Source organism: Choloepus didactylus, chromosome 3 (genome assembly GCF_015220235.1).
Source record: "Choloepus didactylus isolate mChoDid1 chromosome 3, mChoDid1.pri, whole genome shotgun sequence".
In the NCBI taxonomy this organism is placed as follows: Eukaryota; Metazoa; Chordata; class Mammalia; order Pilosa; family Megalonychidae; genus Choloepus; species Choloepus didactylus.
Window position 1 is genome coordinate 50,433,880 of NC_051309.1, and position 21,982 is coordinate 50,455,861.

At 34.9% G+C, this 21,982-nt stretch overlaps 1 protein-coding gene across 1 annotated transcript; it reads right to left on the reverse strand.

Annotated features, from left to right (window-relative positions):
• Positions 1–21,549: 21,549 nt before the first annotated feature.
• On the reverse strand, positions 21,550–21,776 carry LOC119529371 (cytochrome c oxidase subunit 7B2, mitochondrial). Its single transcript, XM_037829726.1, is given in 2 exon segments — positions 21,550–21,704; positions 21,707–21,776. Coding segments are annotated over 2 exon segments (225 nt in total).
• Positions 21,777–21,982: the final 206 nt, after the last annotated feature.

Consider the following 21,982-nt stretch of genomic DNA (forward strand, 5'->3'; position numbering starts at 1 on the left):
AGGAAAATATTAAGAAAGAACTAAAAGGTACCATGAAAACAATGAATGGACAATGTGAATCTAAATAAAGAGAGACAATTTTAAAAGGAACCAAAGAGAACTGCTGGAGTTGAAGATAAGAATTTCACAATAATTGAAATGAAAAATGCCCAGGAGGGTTTCAATAACAGATTGGAGCTGGGAGAAGAAACAATCAATGAAATTAAAGACAAGACATAGCAGAGATAGAAAATAGTATTAGAAGTGAAAAAAGTCTAACACAGCTAAGTAATACCATCAGGAGTACCAATATATGCATTATGGGACTCCCAGAAGGAGAAGAAAGAGAGAAATGGGCAGAAGGAATATTTAAAGAAATAATGACAGAGAATTACCCAAACTTTGCAAAAGATGTGAGTATGCATGTCCAAGAAGCTCAGAGAACAATAGACAGGGTAAACATCAAGAAAAATGCACCCCATCATATACTCATCACACTATGAAACACAAAGGATGAAGAAAGACTTCTGAAAGCTTCAAGAGAAAAGCAATGTGTTATATACAAGGGATTCCCAGTTAGACTGAGTGCTAATTTCTCATCAGAAAACATGGAAGCAGAAAAGCAGTGTGTTGAAATACTGAAGTGCTGAAAAAAAAAATTGCCAGTCAAGAATTTTATATCTGGCAAGACTCTATTTCAAAAATAAGGGGAAAACTAAGACATTCACAGATAAACAAAAGCTGAGGGAGTTCACCATCACTAGACCTACCCTATAAGCAATGCTAAAAGGTAGTTTTTCTGATTGAAAGAAAAGGACATTAGATAGTGGTTCAAAGCAGCATAAAGAAATAAACACCTGTGGTAAAGGTAACCACTTGGGCACTTATAAATGCCTCTATTATTGTATTGTATTGTTTCGTATGTAACTCCACTTCTTACTTCCTACAAGTACTAAAATGCCAATTCTTAAAAGTAATGATAAATCTAGGTTTTCAGGCATAAAATGCAAAAAAGATAAAAGTGGTAACAACTACAAAAAATGGGGCAGATGGGAGTATAGGAAAAATATATGTCCAACTATTGAAATTAAATTGGTATCAAATCAAATATGATTGATATATATTTATGATGTTATATTTTAAGCCCATGGTAACCACAAGGAAAATAGGTGAAAAAATATACCCATATAGAAATGAAAAGGCACTCAATATGGTACAACACAAAAAAGCAAATAAATATAATGTTAGACATCAAAGGATGTGAGGGACAAACAAATGTACAAGACATAAAGCACTAAATAGCAAGATGGCAAAAGAACATCCTGAATTATCAGTAGTGACTTTAAATGTAAATGGATTAATCTCTCCACTCCAAAGGCAGAGATTTGCAGAATGGATAAAAACCATGACCCAGCTACATGCTGTCTGCAAGAGGCTCACCTTAAAGTCAAAGATACAAGTAGGTTGAGAATGAATGGGACTAGCCCTACAGACATATATAGACCACTGTACCCAACAATAATATAATATACATTCTTCTCCAGCACACACACAGATCATTCTCAAGGATAGACCATATATTGGGTCACAAATGAGTCTCAATAAATTTAAAAAAAATGAAATCATACAATGTATATTCTCCAACCACAATTAAATGAAGCTGGAAATCAATAACAAAAGGAGAAATGGAAAATCCACAAATATGTGGAAATTAAACAACATACTCTTAAACAACCATTGGATTAAAAAGGAAACTAGAAGTGAAATTAGGAAATATCTTGAGGCAAATTAAAATGAAAATGCACCATTCCAAAACTCATGGGATGCAGTGAAGGCTGGGAGGGAAATTTATAGCTCTACATGCTTAAATCAAAAAAAGAAGAAAGACTGCAAATCAGATATGTAACTTCAAAACTGGAAGAACCAGAAAAGAAAAAGCAAACTAAACCCAAAGTGAGCAGAAGAAAGGAAATGGCAAAGATCAGAGTGGAGATAAATAAAATAGAAAACAAGGGAATCAACAAAACTAAAAGTTGGTTCTATGAAGAGATCAACAAATTCAACAACACTTTAGCTACACTGACAAAGAAAGAAAAAGAGAGGATGCAAATAATAAAATTCAGAAAAGGAGAAGACTACTATTGACCTTACTGAAATAAAAAAGACTATGAGAAGACACTATGAACAGCTTATGCCAATAAATAAGGTAATCTAGATAAAATGGACACATTCTTAGAAACACAAACTAAATACATTCACTCAAGAAGAAACAGAAGATTCCAACAAACCAGTTACTAGCAAAGAGATTGAATCAGTAATCAAAAACCTTCCCCCCCAAAAAAGCCCAGGACCAGAAGGCTTCATCAGGGAAATCTACCCAATATTCCAAGAAGACTTAACTCCAATTCTGTTCAAACTCTTCCATAAAACTGAAGAGGAGGGAACACTCCCTAATTCATTCTATGAGGCCAACATCACCCTCATACCAAAGCAAGAGAAAGAGACCACAAGAAAACTAGAGACCAATAGCTCTTATGAATACAGATGCAAAACTCCTCAATAAAGTACTGACAAACCAAATCCAAAAGCATATAAAAGAATTATACACCATGATCAAGTGAGATTTATCCCTGGCATGCAAGGTTTGTCCAACATAAAATCAATTAGTATATTACACTACATTAACAGAATGAAGGAAAAAACCCACATGATTCATCTCAATTGATGAAGAAAAAGAATTTGACAAAAAACAGCACCATGTCTTGATTAAAAACATTTAGAACAGTAGGAATAGAAGGAAACTTCCTCAATGGTGAAAAACCCACAGCTAGCATCCTACTTAATGGTGAAAAACTGAAAGCTTTCCCTCTAAGATTAGGAACAAGACAAGGATGCTCACTGTCATTGATGTTATTCAACATTGTACTGGAAGTTCTTGGAAGAGCAATCTGACAAGCAAAAGAAATAAAAGGCATTCAAATTGGAAAGGAAAAGTTAAACATTCCCTATTTGCAGATGATATGATCTTATATACAGAATATTTGGAAAAATCCACAAAAAATCTACTAGAGCTAATAAACAAAATCAGCAAAGTAGCAGAGTACAAGATCAACATCCAAAAATCAGTAGTGTTTCCATACATAGGCAATGAACAATCAGAAGAAGAAATCAAGAAAAAAGTTATATTCACAATAGCAAGTAATGGAATCAAACATCTAGAAATAAATCTAACCAAGAGTGTAAAGTACTTGAACAGAGAAAATTACAAAACATTGCTAAAATAAATCACAGAAGACCCAAATAAATGGAAGAATATTCCATGCATATGGATTGCAAGACTAAATATCATTAAGATGTAAATACTACTCAAAGCCATTTATAAATTCAGTGCAATCCCATTCAAAATTCCAACAACCTCCTTTGCAGAAATGGAAAAGCCAATCATAAAGTTTATTTGGAAGAACAAGGGCCCTGAATAGCTACAGCTCCTTGAAAAAGAAGAATGAAGTTGGAGGACTCACAATTTCCAATCTTAAAACTTATTACAAAGCTGCAGTAATCAAAACAGCATTGTACTGGCACAAGAACAGACACTTAGGCCAATGGAATCAATTGAGGGCTCAGAAATCAACCATCACATTTGTGGCCAACTGATTTTTGACAAGGTGGCAAAGACCACACAACTGGGAAAAAAATAGTCTATTGAACAAATGGTTCTGGGAAAACTGGAGCTCCATTTGCCAACAACCTAGGAGGAACTCCATCACACACCATATACAAATCAACTCAGAATGGAACAAAGACCTTAATTTGAGCACTAGAACTATCAAAATCCTAGAAGAAAATGTAGAGAAGCATCTTCAGGACCTCGTGTTATGCAATGGTTTTAGAATTTATGCCCAAAACACAAAAAAAAAAAAAAACAAAAGAAAAAACAGATAAATGGGATCTCATCAAAATTTAAATCATTTTCCTCAAAGGACTTTATCATGAAAGTAAAATGACAGCCTACACAATGGGATAAAATATTAGGAAACCATATATCCAACAAAGGATTAATATCCAGAATATATAAAGAAATTTTTCAACCTATCAACAAAAAGACAAACAACCCAATAAAAAATGGGCAAAAGACTTGAAAGGACATCTCTCCAAAGATACGCAAATGGCCAGAAAGTACATGAAAAGATGCTCAATACCATTAGCCATCAGGGAAATGCAAATCAAAACCATAATGAGATATTTTCATGCTCATTAGAATGGCTGCTATTAAAAAAATGGAAAATAGTAAGTGTTGGAGAGGATGCAGAGGAATAGGAACACACATTCATTGCTAGTAGCAATGTAATATAGTGCAGCCACTGTGAAAGACAGTTTAGCAGTTCCTCAGAAAGCTACGTATAGAATTATCATATAACCCAGCAATCCCACTTCTAGGTATATATCCAAATAGAATTGAAAGCAAGGACTCAAACAGTATTTGCACACCATTGTTCAAGACAGCCTTATTCACAGCTGTCAAAAGATGGAAGCAACCCAAGTGCCCACCATCCAATGACTAAATAAATAAAATGTGGTATATACATACAATGGAATATTATTCAGCCATAAAAATGAATGAAGTTCTGATATGTGACAACATGGAGGAAACTTGAAGACATCATGTTGAGTGATATGAGCGTGACACAAAAGCATAAATATTATATGATCTCATTGATTTGAAACAATCGGAATAAGCAAACTCATAGAATCAGAACCCAGAAAATGGGTTTCCAGGGGATGGGGTGGAGATAGTGAACAGGAAGTTTAGGCTTAGAATGTACAGGGCTCATATTTGGAATGGTGGAAATATTTTGGTAATGGATAGTGGTGATAGCACCATTGTGGTGATTAATGGCACTGAAATATATACCTGAAGATGATTAAAAATGCTAGACTGTGTTTATACCAGGAACCTTTGATTGTTTACTTAGGAGGGAATATATGGTGTGTGAATAAAACTGTTTTTTTAAAAAAGGGAATGTTAGATCATATATTTGATAAAAGAATAATTTTTTTTAAAAGTCTATGAAACTACACTGCACAAATATGAATCCTGAGCTTTAATAGTAGAATTATAAAAGTGTGCTACCATCAATTGTAACAAATGTTCCTGTGATGGTTAGGTTCACGGGTCAACTTAGCCAGGCGATGGTGCCCAGTTGTCTGGCCAAACAAGCACTGGCCTAACCATTACTGCAAGGACATTTGTCACAGATCAATAAATCAGAATGCTGGTTTATTAAATCATCAGTCAATTGATCGCATCTGTGGCTGATTACATCAACAAAAGGAATATCTTCTGCAATGAAAGAATTCAATCAGCTGGATTTAATCCAATCAGTTGAAGACTTTTAAGGGAGAAGAGAACTTTCTCTGCCTCAGCCAGCCTGTGTTTGTATTTGAACTCCTGGGGAGTTCACTGAAAATCTTCATCAGAGGTGCCAGCTTGCTGCTTGCCCCACAGAATTTGGAATCATGCAGCCTACCCTATGGAATTTGGACTCGTGCATCCACACAGTTGCATGAGACACTGTAATAAAATCTCTTATTTATGGATATCTCCTGCTGGTTCTGTTTTCCTAGGGAACCTGGACTAATGTAGTTCCATAACAGTGAGAATCGTTGGTACTGGGCTGGTATATGGGAATCCTGTATTTTATGCATGATTGTTCTGTAAACCCATAACTTATCTAATAAAAAAAATTGTAAACTCATAAAAAAGTCTTACAATTTAATAAGACAAAAATGTCATTCAAAGGAAAGTTAAGGAAAATACATACACACATTCACACATTCAGTACATATAGTGGACAAATTTTAAAACATTTAGTACTGCTAATGATCAAGGAAATGAAAATTAATGTAAAATGACATGACATTGTTAGGTCTCCATTTTGCATTTTTAAAAAAGAGAGTATTAAGTGTGTCAAGCATATACTGAACCCCATATGATGCTGAAGCTATAATATACAAATGGTTGAAGCTGGCAAAATTATTCCAAAGAGAATTTTGACAATATATAGCCAAAGTTTAAAAATGGTTATACCTAATAATTGCTCTCATAGGAATCTATCTCAAAATACCCAAAGTGAAGATCCAAGATTTGTTTATAATGCTGCTCAATACATTATTGTTTCTAATGGTAATAAATAAGGAATCTAAATGTCTAATTGTAGAAACATGGCTTAAATAAATTCTGAATAGATAGGTAACACTCAATTCATGGAAGCTTTCCAAGCCTAGGAAAATGCTGAATTAATATTTTCCATTTAGACTTTCATTTGGAGGAAGTAGTACAAAATTAAGTACACAGGACCTTTTTTTTTAAAATTCAGTTTTACTGAGATAGTCATATACCATACAATCATCCATGGTGTACAATTAGCTGTTCACAGTGCCATAATATAGTTGTGCATTCATCACCCCAATCTATTAGTATGCAGGCTCTTGACAAGACTGTTGGGGTTCAAATCCCAACTCTGTCACTTACAAGCAACTTACAATTTAAATAACATTTAGCAAGTTATCTAACCTTCCCAAATGTCAATTTCCTCACCTATGAAACAGAGATAATACTAGTTTTATTTCATAGGTTGTTTTAGTTTCCTAGGCTGCTTAAAGCAGATACCATAAAATGCTTTGGCTTTAACAACAGAAATTTACTTGCTTACAGTTTTGAGGACACGGCGGTGTTTGCTGGTCTCTCCCTTCTCTTTCAGGTTTCCTTGTTTTCAGCTTCTTGCTTCTGTGGCTTTTTTTTTCTCCCTCTCTGTATTCATTCATTTTTAAAAGACTCCAACAATAGGATTAAGACCTATCCTAAATGAGGTGGGTCACACCCTAACTGAAGTAATCTTCTCAAAAGGCCCTACTTACAATGGGTCTGCACCCACAGGAATGGGCTAGATTTCAGAACACATTTTTCTAGTGTGCATACAGCATCAAACCACCACATAGGTGTAGTGAATTAAAATAATATAGGGACTTTTTCACACTACCATGATTCCTCAGCGTCTCTAAGGTCGGCAATAGTCTAAGGGGCTTTGCATTTTCACAATGCCTCAGCATCTTAGACCCTATCTCACTTTCTTCCCTGCAGCCTACCTATGTTAGTGACCCCACAAAAAGTTTAAATCAAATACAAACTCCTCAATCCCTACTCTTGTTTGACTAACTACTGCAGTCCTACTCCTATTACACTATAAAAGCCTCCTCCCCAGGTCCATTGTGCCCCTCTTGTTCCCTGCCTGCTTTGTTGAGCCTACGCTTGTGACATACTTCCCCATTTGACCCTGTAGAGCCTGTCACTCTTTTCTGTTCTAGGACCTGTAAGTACTAATAAATTTTCTTTCAGATATCTCTGGTGTCAACTGTTCTTGCCATACCATGCTATGGATCTAAAGAACTTTCAAAACAATAGGGTTATTGAGGGTATTAAACATACACAAATCCCTCAGAACAGTGTCTGGCACACAGTAACAAACACTAACCATTATTATTTTATAATAGTTATTATTAGCATTACAAAGACGATATTCACTGTGGAAGTTACAATTGAACCTTATCACCTTCTACTACTAGAGAGAGAATGCCAGAAAGTCAGAGAGTTTAAAGAGTAAATATTTTCAAATCACACAAAATGGGGATAACAATACATAGATCACATGGTTATTGGGAAGTTTTAAAGAAAAAGATGCATCTGAAGTACGTTTATGGGCCCCAGAATATCATAATACTCAATACAAGACATAATTTCAATATTAATCATTATCAATATCAAAAAAAATTCTGTAAATGCATATACTATGTATACATTTATTGTGAAAAATTTCAAGATATAAATACAAAAATAGAGGTAATAGAATCTGAAGATGGCAGCTAGGTGAGACAAGGCAAAAAAACATCTCCATGAAAAATGCTAGATAAAAGCCAGAAAGTGACCCAGAACACCAGTTCCAGCAATGCACCAGCCAGGCAAGGTCTGCTAAATCAACAGGGATGTGCATTTGGTGAAACCAGGAGTCTGCATTCTGAAACAAGTGAGTGAGCCAGCTGAAAGTCCTGTGGCCACACTGCAGGATGGGGAAACTGTGGGTTGGTATTTGGAGACAGACTAGTTCTTTTTAAAAAAAAAAAAAAAAAAAAAAAAAAAAAACATGAGAGCAGCTGTGGTTATGACGGTAAGAGCCATGCAGTAAAGCAAGGCAGGAGCAGGCTGGGCCAAGTCTCGGTGTCTGCGGTGGAGGATAGCCCACTGCTGATTGACCTGCGGCTGGAGGGGCAGAGGGGAGCCAAAAAGAGAAAGAAACCACGCCCCTTGCAGCCATCTTCCCGGCAGGCTGGAGACGCTCCTGCCTGGGCCGGAGCTATAGCCCAGAGCCAGGCCGAGGGTCCCAGTGTTATAGGGAGTGATTCCCAAAGCACCACACACATGCCACAATATCGGCTGTGGTCAGTGGACTTTAGTGCACCCATAGCTAATTGTCCTGAAGCTGGGAAGGCAGAGCTGTGCATAAAGGGGGAAATTAACATCCCCCATTCACCCATCTTTAAAGAAGGCTGGGAATGCCCCTGCATGGCCCGGCAGCCCAGGGCTTCCCTGGAAGCTGGTGTGCACTTGTGACATGGCATAACCTTCCCTCAGCAGAGGTCCTGGAAGAACACAGCTGAGAAGGGGGGCCCGCTCAGAAATCCCAGTGCCCCTATGCCAAAAACCTTGGGAGGTTTGACTATTAAAGCTGCCCTGCCTCCCTAACCACCCAGACACACGCCCCACATTCAGGGTGGACAGCACCAACAACACACCCAAACTTAGTGCACCAGTTGAACCTCACAAGAATCAGATCCCCACACACCACAAAGACAAAGTTGGGGAGAACTGACTTGAGGAGAATAGATGACTTGCGGATGCCATCTGCTGGTTAGTTAGAGAAAGTGTACACCACCAAGCTGTAGATCTTACAAACTAGAGATCGGTATTCTTTATATCCTGAAAGAACCCTGTAAGTAAAGCAAATGCCAACAGGCCAAAAACAACAGAAAATCTTAAAGCATGTGATAAAACCAGATGATATGGAGAACCCAAACCCAAATACCCAAATCAAAAGATCAGAAGAGACACAGTACTTGGCGCAATTAATCAAAGAACTACAGAGAAACAACCAGAGCATAGCACAGGATAGAAAGGACATGAAGAAGAGCATGGCACAGGATATAAAGGACATAAAGAAGACCCTAGAAGAGCATAAAGAAGACATTGCAAGAGTAAATAAAAAAAATAGAAGATCTTATGGAAATAAAAGAAACTGTTGGCCAAATTAAAAAGACTCTGGATACTCATAATACAAGATTAGAGGAAGTTGAACAAAGACTCAGTGTCCTTGAGGACCGCAGAAGAGAAAATGAAAGAACAAAAGAAAGAATGGAGAAAAAAATTGAAAAAATTGAAATGGATCTCAAAGATATGATAGATAAAATAAAACGTCCAAATTTAAGACTCATTGGTGTCCCAGAAGGGGAAGAGAAGGGTAAAGGTCTAGAAAGAGTATTCAAAGAAATTGTTGGGGAAAACTTCCCCAACCTTCTACACAATATAAATACACAAAGCATAAATGCCCAGCGAACTCCAAATATGATAAATCCAAATAAACCCACTCCAAGACATATTCTGATCAGACTGTCAAATACTGAAGAGAAGGAGCAAGTTCTGAAAGCAGCAAGAGAAAAGCAATTCACCACATACAAAGGAAACAACATAAGACTAAGTTGTGACTACTCAGCGGCCACCATGGAGGCGAGAAGGCAGTGGCATGACATATTTAAAATTCTGAGAGAGAAAATTTTCCAACCAAGAATACTTTATCCAGCAAAACTCTCCTTCAAATTTGAGGGAGAGCTTAAATTTTTCACAGACAAACAAATGCTGAGAGATTTTGCTAATAAAAGACCTGCCCTACTTCAGATACTAAAGGGAGCCCTACTGACAGAGAAACAAAGAAAGGAGAGAGAAATATAGAGAAATTTAACAGACATATATAGAACATTACATCCCAAATCACCAGGACACACATTCTTCTCTAGTGATCACAGATCTTTCTCCAGAATAGACCATAGGCTGGGACATAAAACAAGCCTCAATAAATTAAAGAAAAAAAATTGAATTTGTTCAAAGTACATTCCTTGACCACAATGGAATACAAATAGAAGTCAATAACCTTCAGAGACTTAGGAAATTCACAAACAACTGGAGGGTAAAAATGATAATCAAAAGCTAAGGGACTTCATCACCAGTAGATCAGTCCTATGAGAAAGGCTAACGGGAATTGAGAAGGCTGAAAGGAAGGAACACTAAACAATTGACTGAAACCACATGAAGAAATAAAGATTTCTGGTAAAGATCACATGGTAAATATAAATACCAATATTACTGTATTTTTGATTTGTAACTCCACTATTTACTTCCTACAGGATCTAAAATACATAAACTGTAATGACAAATCAGTGGTTTTGGACTCAATGTAAAATATGTAATTTTTGACAAGAACTACATAAAGGTGGGGGAATGGAGGAGTATAGGAACATGGTTTACGTGTCCTATTGAAGTTAAGTTGGTATCAAAGAAAAACAAGATTGTTGTAGATTTAAGACATTATATTTAAGCCCATGGTAAACACAAAGAAAGTATCAGAGAATATGACCATAGAGATGAGAAGTAGAGTATGGGTTATGATAATTGGGGAAGGGGCAAAGGGGAGTTAAGAAATGAGTGTAGGGTTTCTGTTTGGCGTGAAGGGAAATTTCTAGTAATGGATGGTGGGAAGATGATAGCATTGCAACATTCTAAATGTGATTAATCCCACTAATGGAATGCTAGGGAGGGGTTGGGATGGGAAGATTTAGGCTATATATATGTTTCCACAATTGAAAAAAAAAAAAAAGAGAAAAAGACAGTCTAAATAGATAATGACAATTAAATGCCAAGGATGATCCTGGATGGGATCTGAGGATAGAAGAGAGGAGGCTCAAAGGGACACAGTTGGGACATAAGAAAAAAAAATAGAAACATAGAATATAAGCTTTGTATCAATGCTGAATTTCTTGAACTTCTTAGCTGCTCTTAATGGGATTGTATAAAAGAATGTTCTTGTTCATGGGAATTGTAGATGTGAATTATATTGTTTGTTCAAGGATGTGTGCAGCTTTCTCTCATATGTTCAGAAAACAGAGCAATAGATGATGGATGATAGATAAAGAGGGAGGGAGGGAAAGAAAGAAATAGTGGTGTGACAGGATGATAAAGTTGGTGGAGCGGGGTATCGGGGGAGGGGATCAGAGTATGCTGGAGTTCTGTTTATGGGTTTTTTATTGTTTTTGCAACTGTTCCTGTAAGTTTGAATTTATTTCAAAACAAAATTTAAAAAAAAAAAGGTAATAAGAAAATGAACCTTTATGCATCCAACATGAAGCTTCAACAGTATTCAATAAATTGTCAATCTTGTTTCATTTATGCACCCTTCCCCATCTCCCCAGTTCTCACATTGGATTATTTTGAAGCAAATTCTAGGCAGAATTTCATTTATAAATATCTCAATATATATCTCTGATACATAAGTAGTATTTTATATTTATAATAAACAAAATGTCACCATCACATCTAAAAAAAAGTATTTAACATAATCATGCATCCAGTGTTCAAATCCCATTATCTCATATTTATTTGTTTTGTTTCTTTGAATCAAGTATCCAAGGAAGTTCCCTACATTGCATTTATTTTTTATGCCTCTTAAGTATCATTTAATACATAGGTTCCCACTTCCCCATTTTCTTTCTTTGCCATTTATGTGTGGAGGAAACTGGGTACTTATCCAAAGCAGTTTCCCACAGTCAGGCCTTTTGCTTATTGCAGCACTGTGGTATAGCCTGATGTATTCCTCTGTCCTCTTATTTCCTGTAAATTGGTAGTTAGGTTCAGATTCAGCTTTGATTATTTTTGGTGTTTGCACTTCCATCAAGAGGCATATAATATCTTGCTGTATCATTTTGTGATATTAGTAGCCACTAATTATCATTGCCAAGAACCATTATTACATCAGGAGGTATTTGAATCGTGAAGTTCTGTCATTCTTTCTCCTTTTATCACATAGAATAGTATGAAAAGAAACTTCCCCTTATTAATCATTTATTTATTTACCCTATTTTCGAATTCACATAGGAGAGGCAGGACGGATTCTTGATTCTTCTATATTCCAATTTTAAAAATAATGAGGTGATTTTTTAGTATTTTCTGAAGAGAGCAGTTAATTCCAGTTCAGTGTTTTTCTAATCCTTACAATTAGATCCCTATTATACTATTGCAGACACAAACACCAGCCAGCTGGTTGCTCCTCATCGGATATCTGGATCATAGCTCTGTAGGACCCCTCCCCAAGGTTAAAGATGTTTGCACCAGTCAAGCAGTGCTCCTTCTTTAGATATCTGAGTGCCAACTCTGTTGAATCCCTCCTTCTTTCATGCTTCCAAGTTCCAACAGCTCCAGCTTTTCCCCTTTGTTTCTCTGATCCTAGGGTGATTGTTGTTTCCTGCAATTACCACTTGTGCAATACCTTAGTGTTCCCATTTTCTTGCAGTTGGATGATTTCTTGTAACAATTTGGAATTAATCCTTGCCAGCAATGGAATCAATTTTATCTACCTTTCCTATGGTTAACCTGTTAGCCCAGAACTACTGATTAAAAAGTCACAGTTTTCTTTCAAATGAATTGTGTAATCAACATGTCAAGCTCCAGAAAAAAAAAAAACTAAAACCCAAAACATTAAGTATATTATAAAGACAGTATTTAAATCAGTGGGGGAACAAATTCCTGCTGGGAAAGAAGAAAAAGTATTGCTGCTTTAACACTCACAGGAACAGGAATCAAAGCAGGAAGAATTGCATCCTTTATTTTTTCTCCTTCCATGCTTCAGTTTTGAGATAGTGCCCCCTTTAGGCACCGAAGCCAGTTAGCAAACAGAGATGCGATTTGCAGAGTCACAGCCTGAAAACACAGTCAATTACAGAAGGGTGGGTTTTGAAGCTGAGAGACAAGAATTTAATAATTGGCTGTTTCCAGTATTTTGTTATTTAAAAAGTGTTGCAATGAACAGCATTCTGCATATGCCTTTTCATATATCAGCCAGTGAATTCTGAGATAGATTCCTAGAATGAGATTGCTGGGACAAAGGATAAAAGCAGAATATTGCCAAATTCTCCTCTAGGGAGATTTACCACTTTGCATTACTAACAGTAATGTATGATAGGGACTGTTTCCTCTCAGCCTCACTAACATATGTTTCAAACTTCAGGATTTTTGCCAATCTCATTGGTAAGAAATGATATCTCAGTTTAGTTTTAATTTGCACCTATCTTACTATGAGAGGGTTGTGAATATTTTCATATATTTAAAAGCCATTTGCATATCTTTTTCTGTGAATTCCCTATTCATATCTCTTTTGCCCATTGCTATGGGTTATTGATCTTTTTCTTCTCCATATACAGAAGGTTTTTATAAATTAAAGCTAGTAATAATTGCTAATTTTTAAAACACTTTTCCAAACACTCATTTGTGTATTTTACCTTGCTTATTTTATTTGTTTATTTTTGCAATGCAAAAGTTATTTTTTAAATATGGTCAAATGTATTAACTTTTTCCTTATTGCATCTGGGTTTTGAGTCATAATAAGGAAACTTTCCCCACTCACATGTTATAAAGAAATGTCCTCATATTTTGTTCTTGTATCAATTTTTTTTCTTTATTGAAACCTCTGAAACAGTTGAAATTTAGCCTGCTTACAATGTTAGAAATGGATCCAATTTTAACTAGTTTCCTTCTGGTTAACCAATTATCCCAACATCATTTAATAAAAAGTCCATCTATCCTGCCCCCATCCCCCACCCCGCCCCAGGTAAATACTGCCTTCATCATGTACTAAATTTCCATATGCAATAAGGTCTATTTCTATTCTATTCACTATTCTATTATACCAGTCTGTCTTCTATTTTTGCACACCACAGTGTTTTATATACAAAAACTCTGGAAAATGTTTTAACATATAATAGAGCCAGTGATTACCTCCCCACTTTCAAATGTGTCCCAGTTAATTTGCTCTTCCAAATGAATTTTATAATTAACTCACCAAGCTCCAAAGAAAAATAACTTGTTAGCATTTTTCTTGGAAAAGCTTTAACATTATGAATCAACTAAGGGAAGATTGAACTCTGTATGACATTTTGTTTCTCTATCAAAGAACATATATTATGTGTCCACTGATTCAATATATATATTTGTTAGACATAAGTTTACATATAATTATTCTGTTTGTATACTCATTTTTTTCCTTTTGTAAATGGAATTTGTCTCATCCATATCTTCTTTTTGAATATTGATTTTGTGATTTTATAGTTTGATACTTTCATGGAATTCTCTTACTGTTTGTAATTTCTCCATCAGTTCTTTTTGGTTTTCCACTTATATAATACTATCATCTGAAAATAGAGATGACCCTTCCTTTTGAATTCTTAATCCTTTAATTGTGCTTTTCTATGTTCTAATACCTGCAATAAAAATGTTACATATTAATTGAAATAGAGAACATGTTTGCTTTGTTCCTGAATTTAATAGGAAATCCTTTAGTGCTTTCTCATTAGGTAAGATGATGGCTTTTGGGCCAAGGCATGTGTGTGTGGGTTTGTGTGCAACAGTTTTTTATGCTAGTTGTTTTTATATAGTACAGATTTTCAATATTATCACAAATCTTTCTGCATCTATGGACATGAGCACATGGTTTATCACCCTAGATTGATTAATACGATGGATTATATTAATGTGTTTGTTAATATTTAACCATGCTTACATGCCTGGAATAAGTCCAATGGTCAGCCTATATTTTTTCAATATGGATAAAAAGAAATTGGATTATGATTTTAATTTTGTTACAATCATTTTCATGTTTTATGGTCAATATTATACTTGCTTCCTGAATTTGGATTTTTCTTTCTTTTCTCTATTTTAGAATAGCTTAAAATGCCTTGAGATTATGTTATCTTCAAATGTTTGGCAAAATTCCCCTCTGCACACATTCAGGCCTGTTTGCTTTGTTTTGTTTCTTGTTGGATCTCTTTATTTATACTACGGTAATTGGTCTAGTGAGGCTTGGTATTGTTTAGCATCAATTCGTTTAGCCAAATTGTGTTTTGCTAGGAATTATTCATTCAACCTATATTTTCAAATATATTTGCATAGGGATGTGCAGAATAGTCTCTAAGTTTTTTTCCTTTAATTTTGAAACACTATACTTTCTAATTTTCTGTATTTATGTTCTCTTTCCCACATTTTGTTTTTAACATGGTTGGCTAATGGGTTTATTGTCCTGATCGTTTCAAATAAGTGGGCTCACTTTTGGATTAATTTATTATTTCCAAATGGAGTTTTGTTAAATTTTAGTTTGAGGTTGATTGATTCTTTTCTTCTATTTTCTTTGGTTTATATTTTTCTTCCTCAAGTTCCTTTTCTTTATCCCCTAGCAGTTGGATGTTTAATTCACTTATTTTTGTATATAGTGTTATAATTACTTAGTCAAGAAATTTTCATCTAATGCTTGAGATATATTCCATAAATTCTGATATATTATGTTGGTATGATCTTTTATTTTCAATAAAGTCCAAACTTTCAGTTTGTATTTTCTCTTTGACTCAAGAGTTGTTTGGTAGTTTATTTTTATTTGTTTTAATTCCAAGTAGAAGGATTTTTCTGTTTTATGGTTTTGAAATTATTTTTTATTTCAATTTCAATGTGTTGGGATTTATATTATTTCAATTAGTTATGTGTGTCTATGTCTGTGTGTATGTACTCTGTGTTACTGTTTAGGACTTTCATAACCATACCATTTGTTGGGGGTGGGGTTGGGTGGCACTTTATCTGTCTTGGATGGAGAATCTTCTTTATAAGTTTCTTTCCAAATATAGTTTTCTATTTCTCCTTACATCAACTGTAGCTTGTGTTTTATGAAAGTTGCTGTTATGTTGTGTGCAATCTACTGCCTACCTCTGACCTGCTAAATGCAAGAGAATAAGCTTCTATGTTCTTGAAACTGTGCTTTTGTACTTGCTTGTAAAAACAGCTTAGCCTTGCTGTATTTAACTAACTAAAGCCAAACTTTACAGGTTTGTGGTTCAGAAGAGAAATTGGCTCAATGAAAAGGTACCTTTACCAAGTGATCAATTCCAAGTAATGCAAGTAAATGTGGCTCTCATTTGGGACTAATTCATAAAAGAAGGTGCTTTTTTATTATTTTGCCATTTTCTTCCCCACAATCACTTCTAACAATTCTATTCCACATATAAATGATTTTGTATTCTGCATAGAGTTATAAGACAACCCAGTAAATTAATTGATAAAGGGTAAAGAAAATGAACTATTATATTAGTAAATGACTATATAAACATGTAATATATAAGTACAGATCAAGGGAATAATTTTGTTTAAAAATTTTACATGATGTATAGGAAAAGGTAGGTCTGAACAATATAACAGTTTTCTTACAATTGTCATGGAAACTTGCTGTAAAGCATTTCTAATAGCCTTTTTGTTTTATTTTACAAAAGCAACCAACCTAAATTTTCTCATTTCTTGGTTAATAACCCAAGAATTGATTCCTTTGTAGTCACATAACATTTAGCAAATAAAGAAAACACAGTTTTATTTTTTCTTGTTAATTAGATTCTTTAATTCACTGAATTTCCATGCTTTGTTCCAACAAGATGAAGTAAAATGATCATTTTAAAAATTTTACAGAGTGATTTTCATGTTCATGAAATACATTCAATATTGTTGCATTAGGAAAATAACAGAAGAATAATTCAAATTACATTCAGTTCAGACACAGTATTTTGGAAATATACAAGAAAGTTAAATTTTCAACCATGTAAGAATTAACTTATGAATAGCATTTTTGAAATGGGTGTGAGGTAAACATACTTTGACAGGGTGGTCTGTGAATCTAACTAATGCTCTCAAAACGTCAGTTGTTGTAGTAATAATGTATATCTTGGTTACCTTATTACTGCAGTGGTAACAATTCAAACCTCAAGTTCACAAATGATTTGGCAGGCAAGGTAGGTAAATACATAGACAGAAAGAAAAATTATAATGACTTCAGGTTTATTGCTATTATATGTCCCTCACATATACTACCATTTGAAGGTGCTTCATTTAGAGGGAGAGAAGGGTGTGGAGCTAGATATAATGTGCTTGAAATTGTGACATAACCACAAGCCTATCTATGTGGAAACCTGTGATAAGCAATATTTTTAAAAAATAAAGTTATTTAATATAAATGAGTTAATTATAAATCATGTATATTATGAATTTTTAGTTATTTCCTTAAAATTATTTGGGGAATTCTATAATCAATGTAATTATATATGTTTAAAATGCTTGTATAAATACCTACGACTTCTTACTTCACACACTCAAAAATATATGTTTCTATTGCCTTATTTTCCAGCATATTTTTAAGATCAAAGTCTGTGTATATCCATAGAATTTTGTCATACATTCATCATTTAGCACATGTTGCAGCAGAAAAAGTTTAAAAGCTGCTTATTTTTAATAGAGTTTCCATGGTAATACAGTGGAGCCACAGCATATATGCATTTAATTTTATCAGATTCAATTATGTAAGCTTGGAGACAAAGAGAGAAAGATAGGAAGAGAGGAAAAGACAAACAAAGAGGGCTGGGAGAGACTGAGAGACTGGGGCATATATATAGATTGAGAAAGAAAAAAAAAAAAAGAAACAGACAGAAAAAATATATACAGACCAGAAAATTCTATCATTCTTTTCAATGCGTGTCTATGTTCCTGAATGGTGATCTCTTGGTCTCACTTTCCTCTTATGATGTGATCATGTGCTCATTCTCTGTGTGAGCCCATTGTACGATTATATTTGTTATATATATGTCTTGGCAAAAGTACATTACCATATACATTTTATATACCGGTAGCATAAGGCTACATTAAAATGACTACTGAATTTTACGTGTAATTTAAGATAATTTTTAAAATGATTTTTATCTTACAGGCTTCTATTAGAGCCCAATCCTACAGTATGATGGAGTCCTTTCCCCAGACCATTTATGTGACCCAGCTCCAAACAACAATTTTAAAAATGAATTTTTGGATTTCATTTGATTTTTAAAATTAAGCATAGCCTTTTTACTATCAAAATTAAATCATGGTATGAGCTCTTGATATTACAGAATGTGGCATTTATATTTAGTCTCTATCACCTGAAACTTCTCTATCACTTGGAACTAACTTTTAGCAATTATGTATGAAATGGCTGAAATGATCATCATCATCATCAATATTTATATCGAACATTAATTCATTTTACCAGATAAACACTTACTAACAGTGCATTAAACATTTTCCCTCATTCATTAAATCTTCAAACAAATTCTGTAAACTGCCTCACTTTATAATCAGAAAACTGGAGAGATGAGCCAGATAGCTAAGGGCAGAGCTAGGCTCTGAATCCAGGTGTTTCTGAATCCAAAGTCTAAACTATTTTAGGAAGTTTCCTTTAATACTCAAATATAAAAAGAACAATATTTAAAGAGTAAGAGAGATAACTTTGTTTTTAAAATTGTATTTTATTTATCTAGCAGCCACCATATTTACTATTTAAATGTTATTTATGAATTAGTAGTATTAAACTCTCATACATATATTATCTAATAAGATATCCAGATACTTCATTCTTCTTATTGTTCTATTTGTCAGAAACCTATCAGTTATGGTCCTGTGTCTGATTGGAAGATCTTTCATTTCAGGAAAATGTGAAATGTTTCCATGGAGATCAGCTTGAGATAGCCCAGTGACGAACTTCTTTGCTATAATTTCACATTGGTTTCTATGGTTTCCAGATAGGATAAGAAAATGAAGTTGCAGAATTTTTTTTTTGTAATGTAAAAGGTTATTGGAAAATAAGTGATACTGTTCAAATTAATGTCAACCCCGACCCCAGGAAAGGCAACTGTTGTCACTACAAAATGTGAAAGATTTTATGATGTGTCATACATCTATGCAGTTTTCTGCACTTGTAACAAATGAGATACTGTGATTAAACAATTTCCAAAATTGGCAGAATCTTCTCTTAGTAGGGGTGCATTTCATTGCTGAAATCTGTTTTGGCAATGGTTACTGATAACTGGTGTGCAATCTCTACTTCATTTTTCTTTTATCACATCTTTAAAGATGTCACACAGTGCATGTGCTAAATCAGTTAAGAACTTGGGTAAAAACTCTGACACAGACATATATCTTTTTAGCCATTTCTCAAATCTGAGCCCAATATCTATACCATTTTTTGAGGGGTCAGATCAGGAAATCTAATATTTCCAATTGTTATTAACTGGGCTGTTGATAAGTATGAATGATAAGTGGAGAATGAATAACTAAATTTTTACATAACTATTTCTGGTTAGAGTTCTTAAAGGATTAAAATGTTGTTCTCATTTGAAAGGCACATGGACAACAAAATGATTTGCATCTGATGTTTTACATATGATCTGAATATAATTTCCAGTTATAAAAGTAATTAGAGACAGTAAAATATTCAATATCTATATTTAGCAGAAATCAGTGACCAAAATCTTCAATATCATAATAATTTTAAGCAAAAATAGATATATTCCATGAAATAATTGGGTTAAAAATATATGTATGTGTGTGCATATATTCTCTCTCTACACATGCACATATTTGTACATACATATGTACTTACATACATACATATATACAGAACTAAAGACACAGACATTAATCCTCACCTTCAAATCAGAAAATATTCAGGGTGAAGGTGACAAGCAGGGCACTTAGCTTGAAGTTGGGTCAGCCAGTAGCAGGAAGTCTCCACTGCCAACTATGGCAGGTAATCCCTAAATAACACCCGTGATCCTCATCTCCAGGTAATCATGCCGCTGTGTAATCTCCCCTTGAGGGTGGGCTTGATTTTGTGACTCACTTCTAGCAAAGAAAGAATGTGGTGGAGGTGATGGAATGTCATTTGCAAGATTAGGTTACCAAAAGACATTGGCTTCTGTCTTGGGGGCTGTCAATCACTCTCCCACACGCCAGTTACTATATTGTGAGCTGGCCTGGGGAGAGGACTATATGACAACGAACCATGTCTCCAGTCAACAGATTGCAAGGATGAGAGGGCAGCGTACAGCCATGTGAGTGTGCATGAAAGTGGATCCTCGGAAGTGAAAGTGGATTGCAGGACTGTGAGATCTTAAGCTAAGCAGTTCCCAGTTAAGCCATGCTTGGATTCCTGAACCATAGAAACTGAGATCCTAAATGTTTGTTGTTTTAAGCTACTGAGTTTTGGGATAATTTGTAAAACAGAAATAGCTAACTAATACACTCTCCAATAATCATTGCAAGCTCACAGGGGTAAAAGGATTCATTATTTTCAGACTAATAGGGACTCTGAATTGCCTAAAATAATTCATTCATTCAACACGTAATTACTGAAGACCTAAGATATTAGGCCCAGTTCTAGCAATAATGTGATGAGTAAAAAAAAAAAAAAAAAAAAAACAACACCTAAATCCCACAGTTTTATGGAGATATATGCACAAGCAATAAAGAAATAGGTAAAATTATGCTATGTCAGATGATAAGTGATATGGAGAAAGATAAGTCAAGGAAGCAGGATGAAGACTATAGGGCCAGGGTAAGATGCGCAGTTTTAGAAAGGGTGGTTCAAGAAGGCCTCACTGAAAAGATGGCCTGTGAAGAAAAGCCTGAAAGGTATTATTGAGTCACAGAATCTAAAGTGCATTCCAAACAAGCAGGACAAATGGAAAAGCCCTGATGCAGGAGTGAAATTGACCCATGTGGAATCTAGGAGTCTGGGCACTTTTCTAAGGAGTTTAACTCTGGAATGAAATGGGGAGAAATTAGGTTTTCAAGGCAGGAGGGAGATCATCAGACTAATGTTTTAAAATGATCACTTTGACTGCTGTGTGGAAAGACTGAGTGTATGTGTAGGGGTGGAGGGTAGAGGGGCCTGGAGAGAGGGCAAGTACAGAAGCAAGGAGATCAACTAGGAAGTTTTTATGATGATCCCAGTGAAAGTGTGGTGGTGCAGACCAGGTTGGGAAAGATGAAGGGCATGAGAAATTGTCTGATTCCAAATAATTTTAAAGATAGATTCAATAGGATTTGCTAGCCAATTAAATTAATTTATAAGGTACATATGTGTGTACATCCAATGAAGAACACATAGTGTAAACCATTAAGAAGAATACATGCTTTATTAATCCTACTTTCAAACATTTGTTATTTATAATCTCCTGTGATCTGCCTTGATTCGAGGTGCTATAATTCATAATGCTATATTTTAATGATCAGCAGAGTCTTTAGATGATAAGTTGGTTTTGAAATGATTTGATATTATAGCAGCTAGATGATTACTGTTCTCTCTACTTCTTTGGGTCAACTCTGCCAACAGGGGACAGATTCCATCCTATTCCAATTTGTGTGGTTGTAAATAGCCATACAGGAACCCAAAAAGTGGCTCCACTGGCTAATACAGCATTACCATATTTGTCATGAAAACCTGGTGAATGTTTTTGAGGTCTCTTGCCATAATTTGCTGAATGTTTTGAATCTTGAGACTATTTAGTGCATTTCTGGCTAAGGGAAACATTATGAAGGTTTGATAGGGTTGCAGTGGATTGCAGCTGCTGGCCTGTTCTGTTGCAAAGAGACCTTGAAAAACAAAACATAGGCAATGACATCTGATCTGTATTCAGTTCTTCTCTCATTAACGTTTTTGTCCAGACTGTCCCCTGGAGTGGTGGTGAGACGTGAGCATTGGTATCATAGTGTCTGGATTTGAATTCAGCTCTGCCA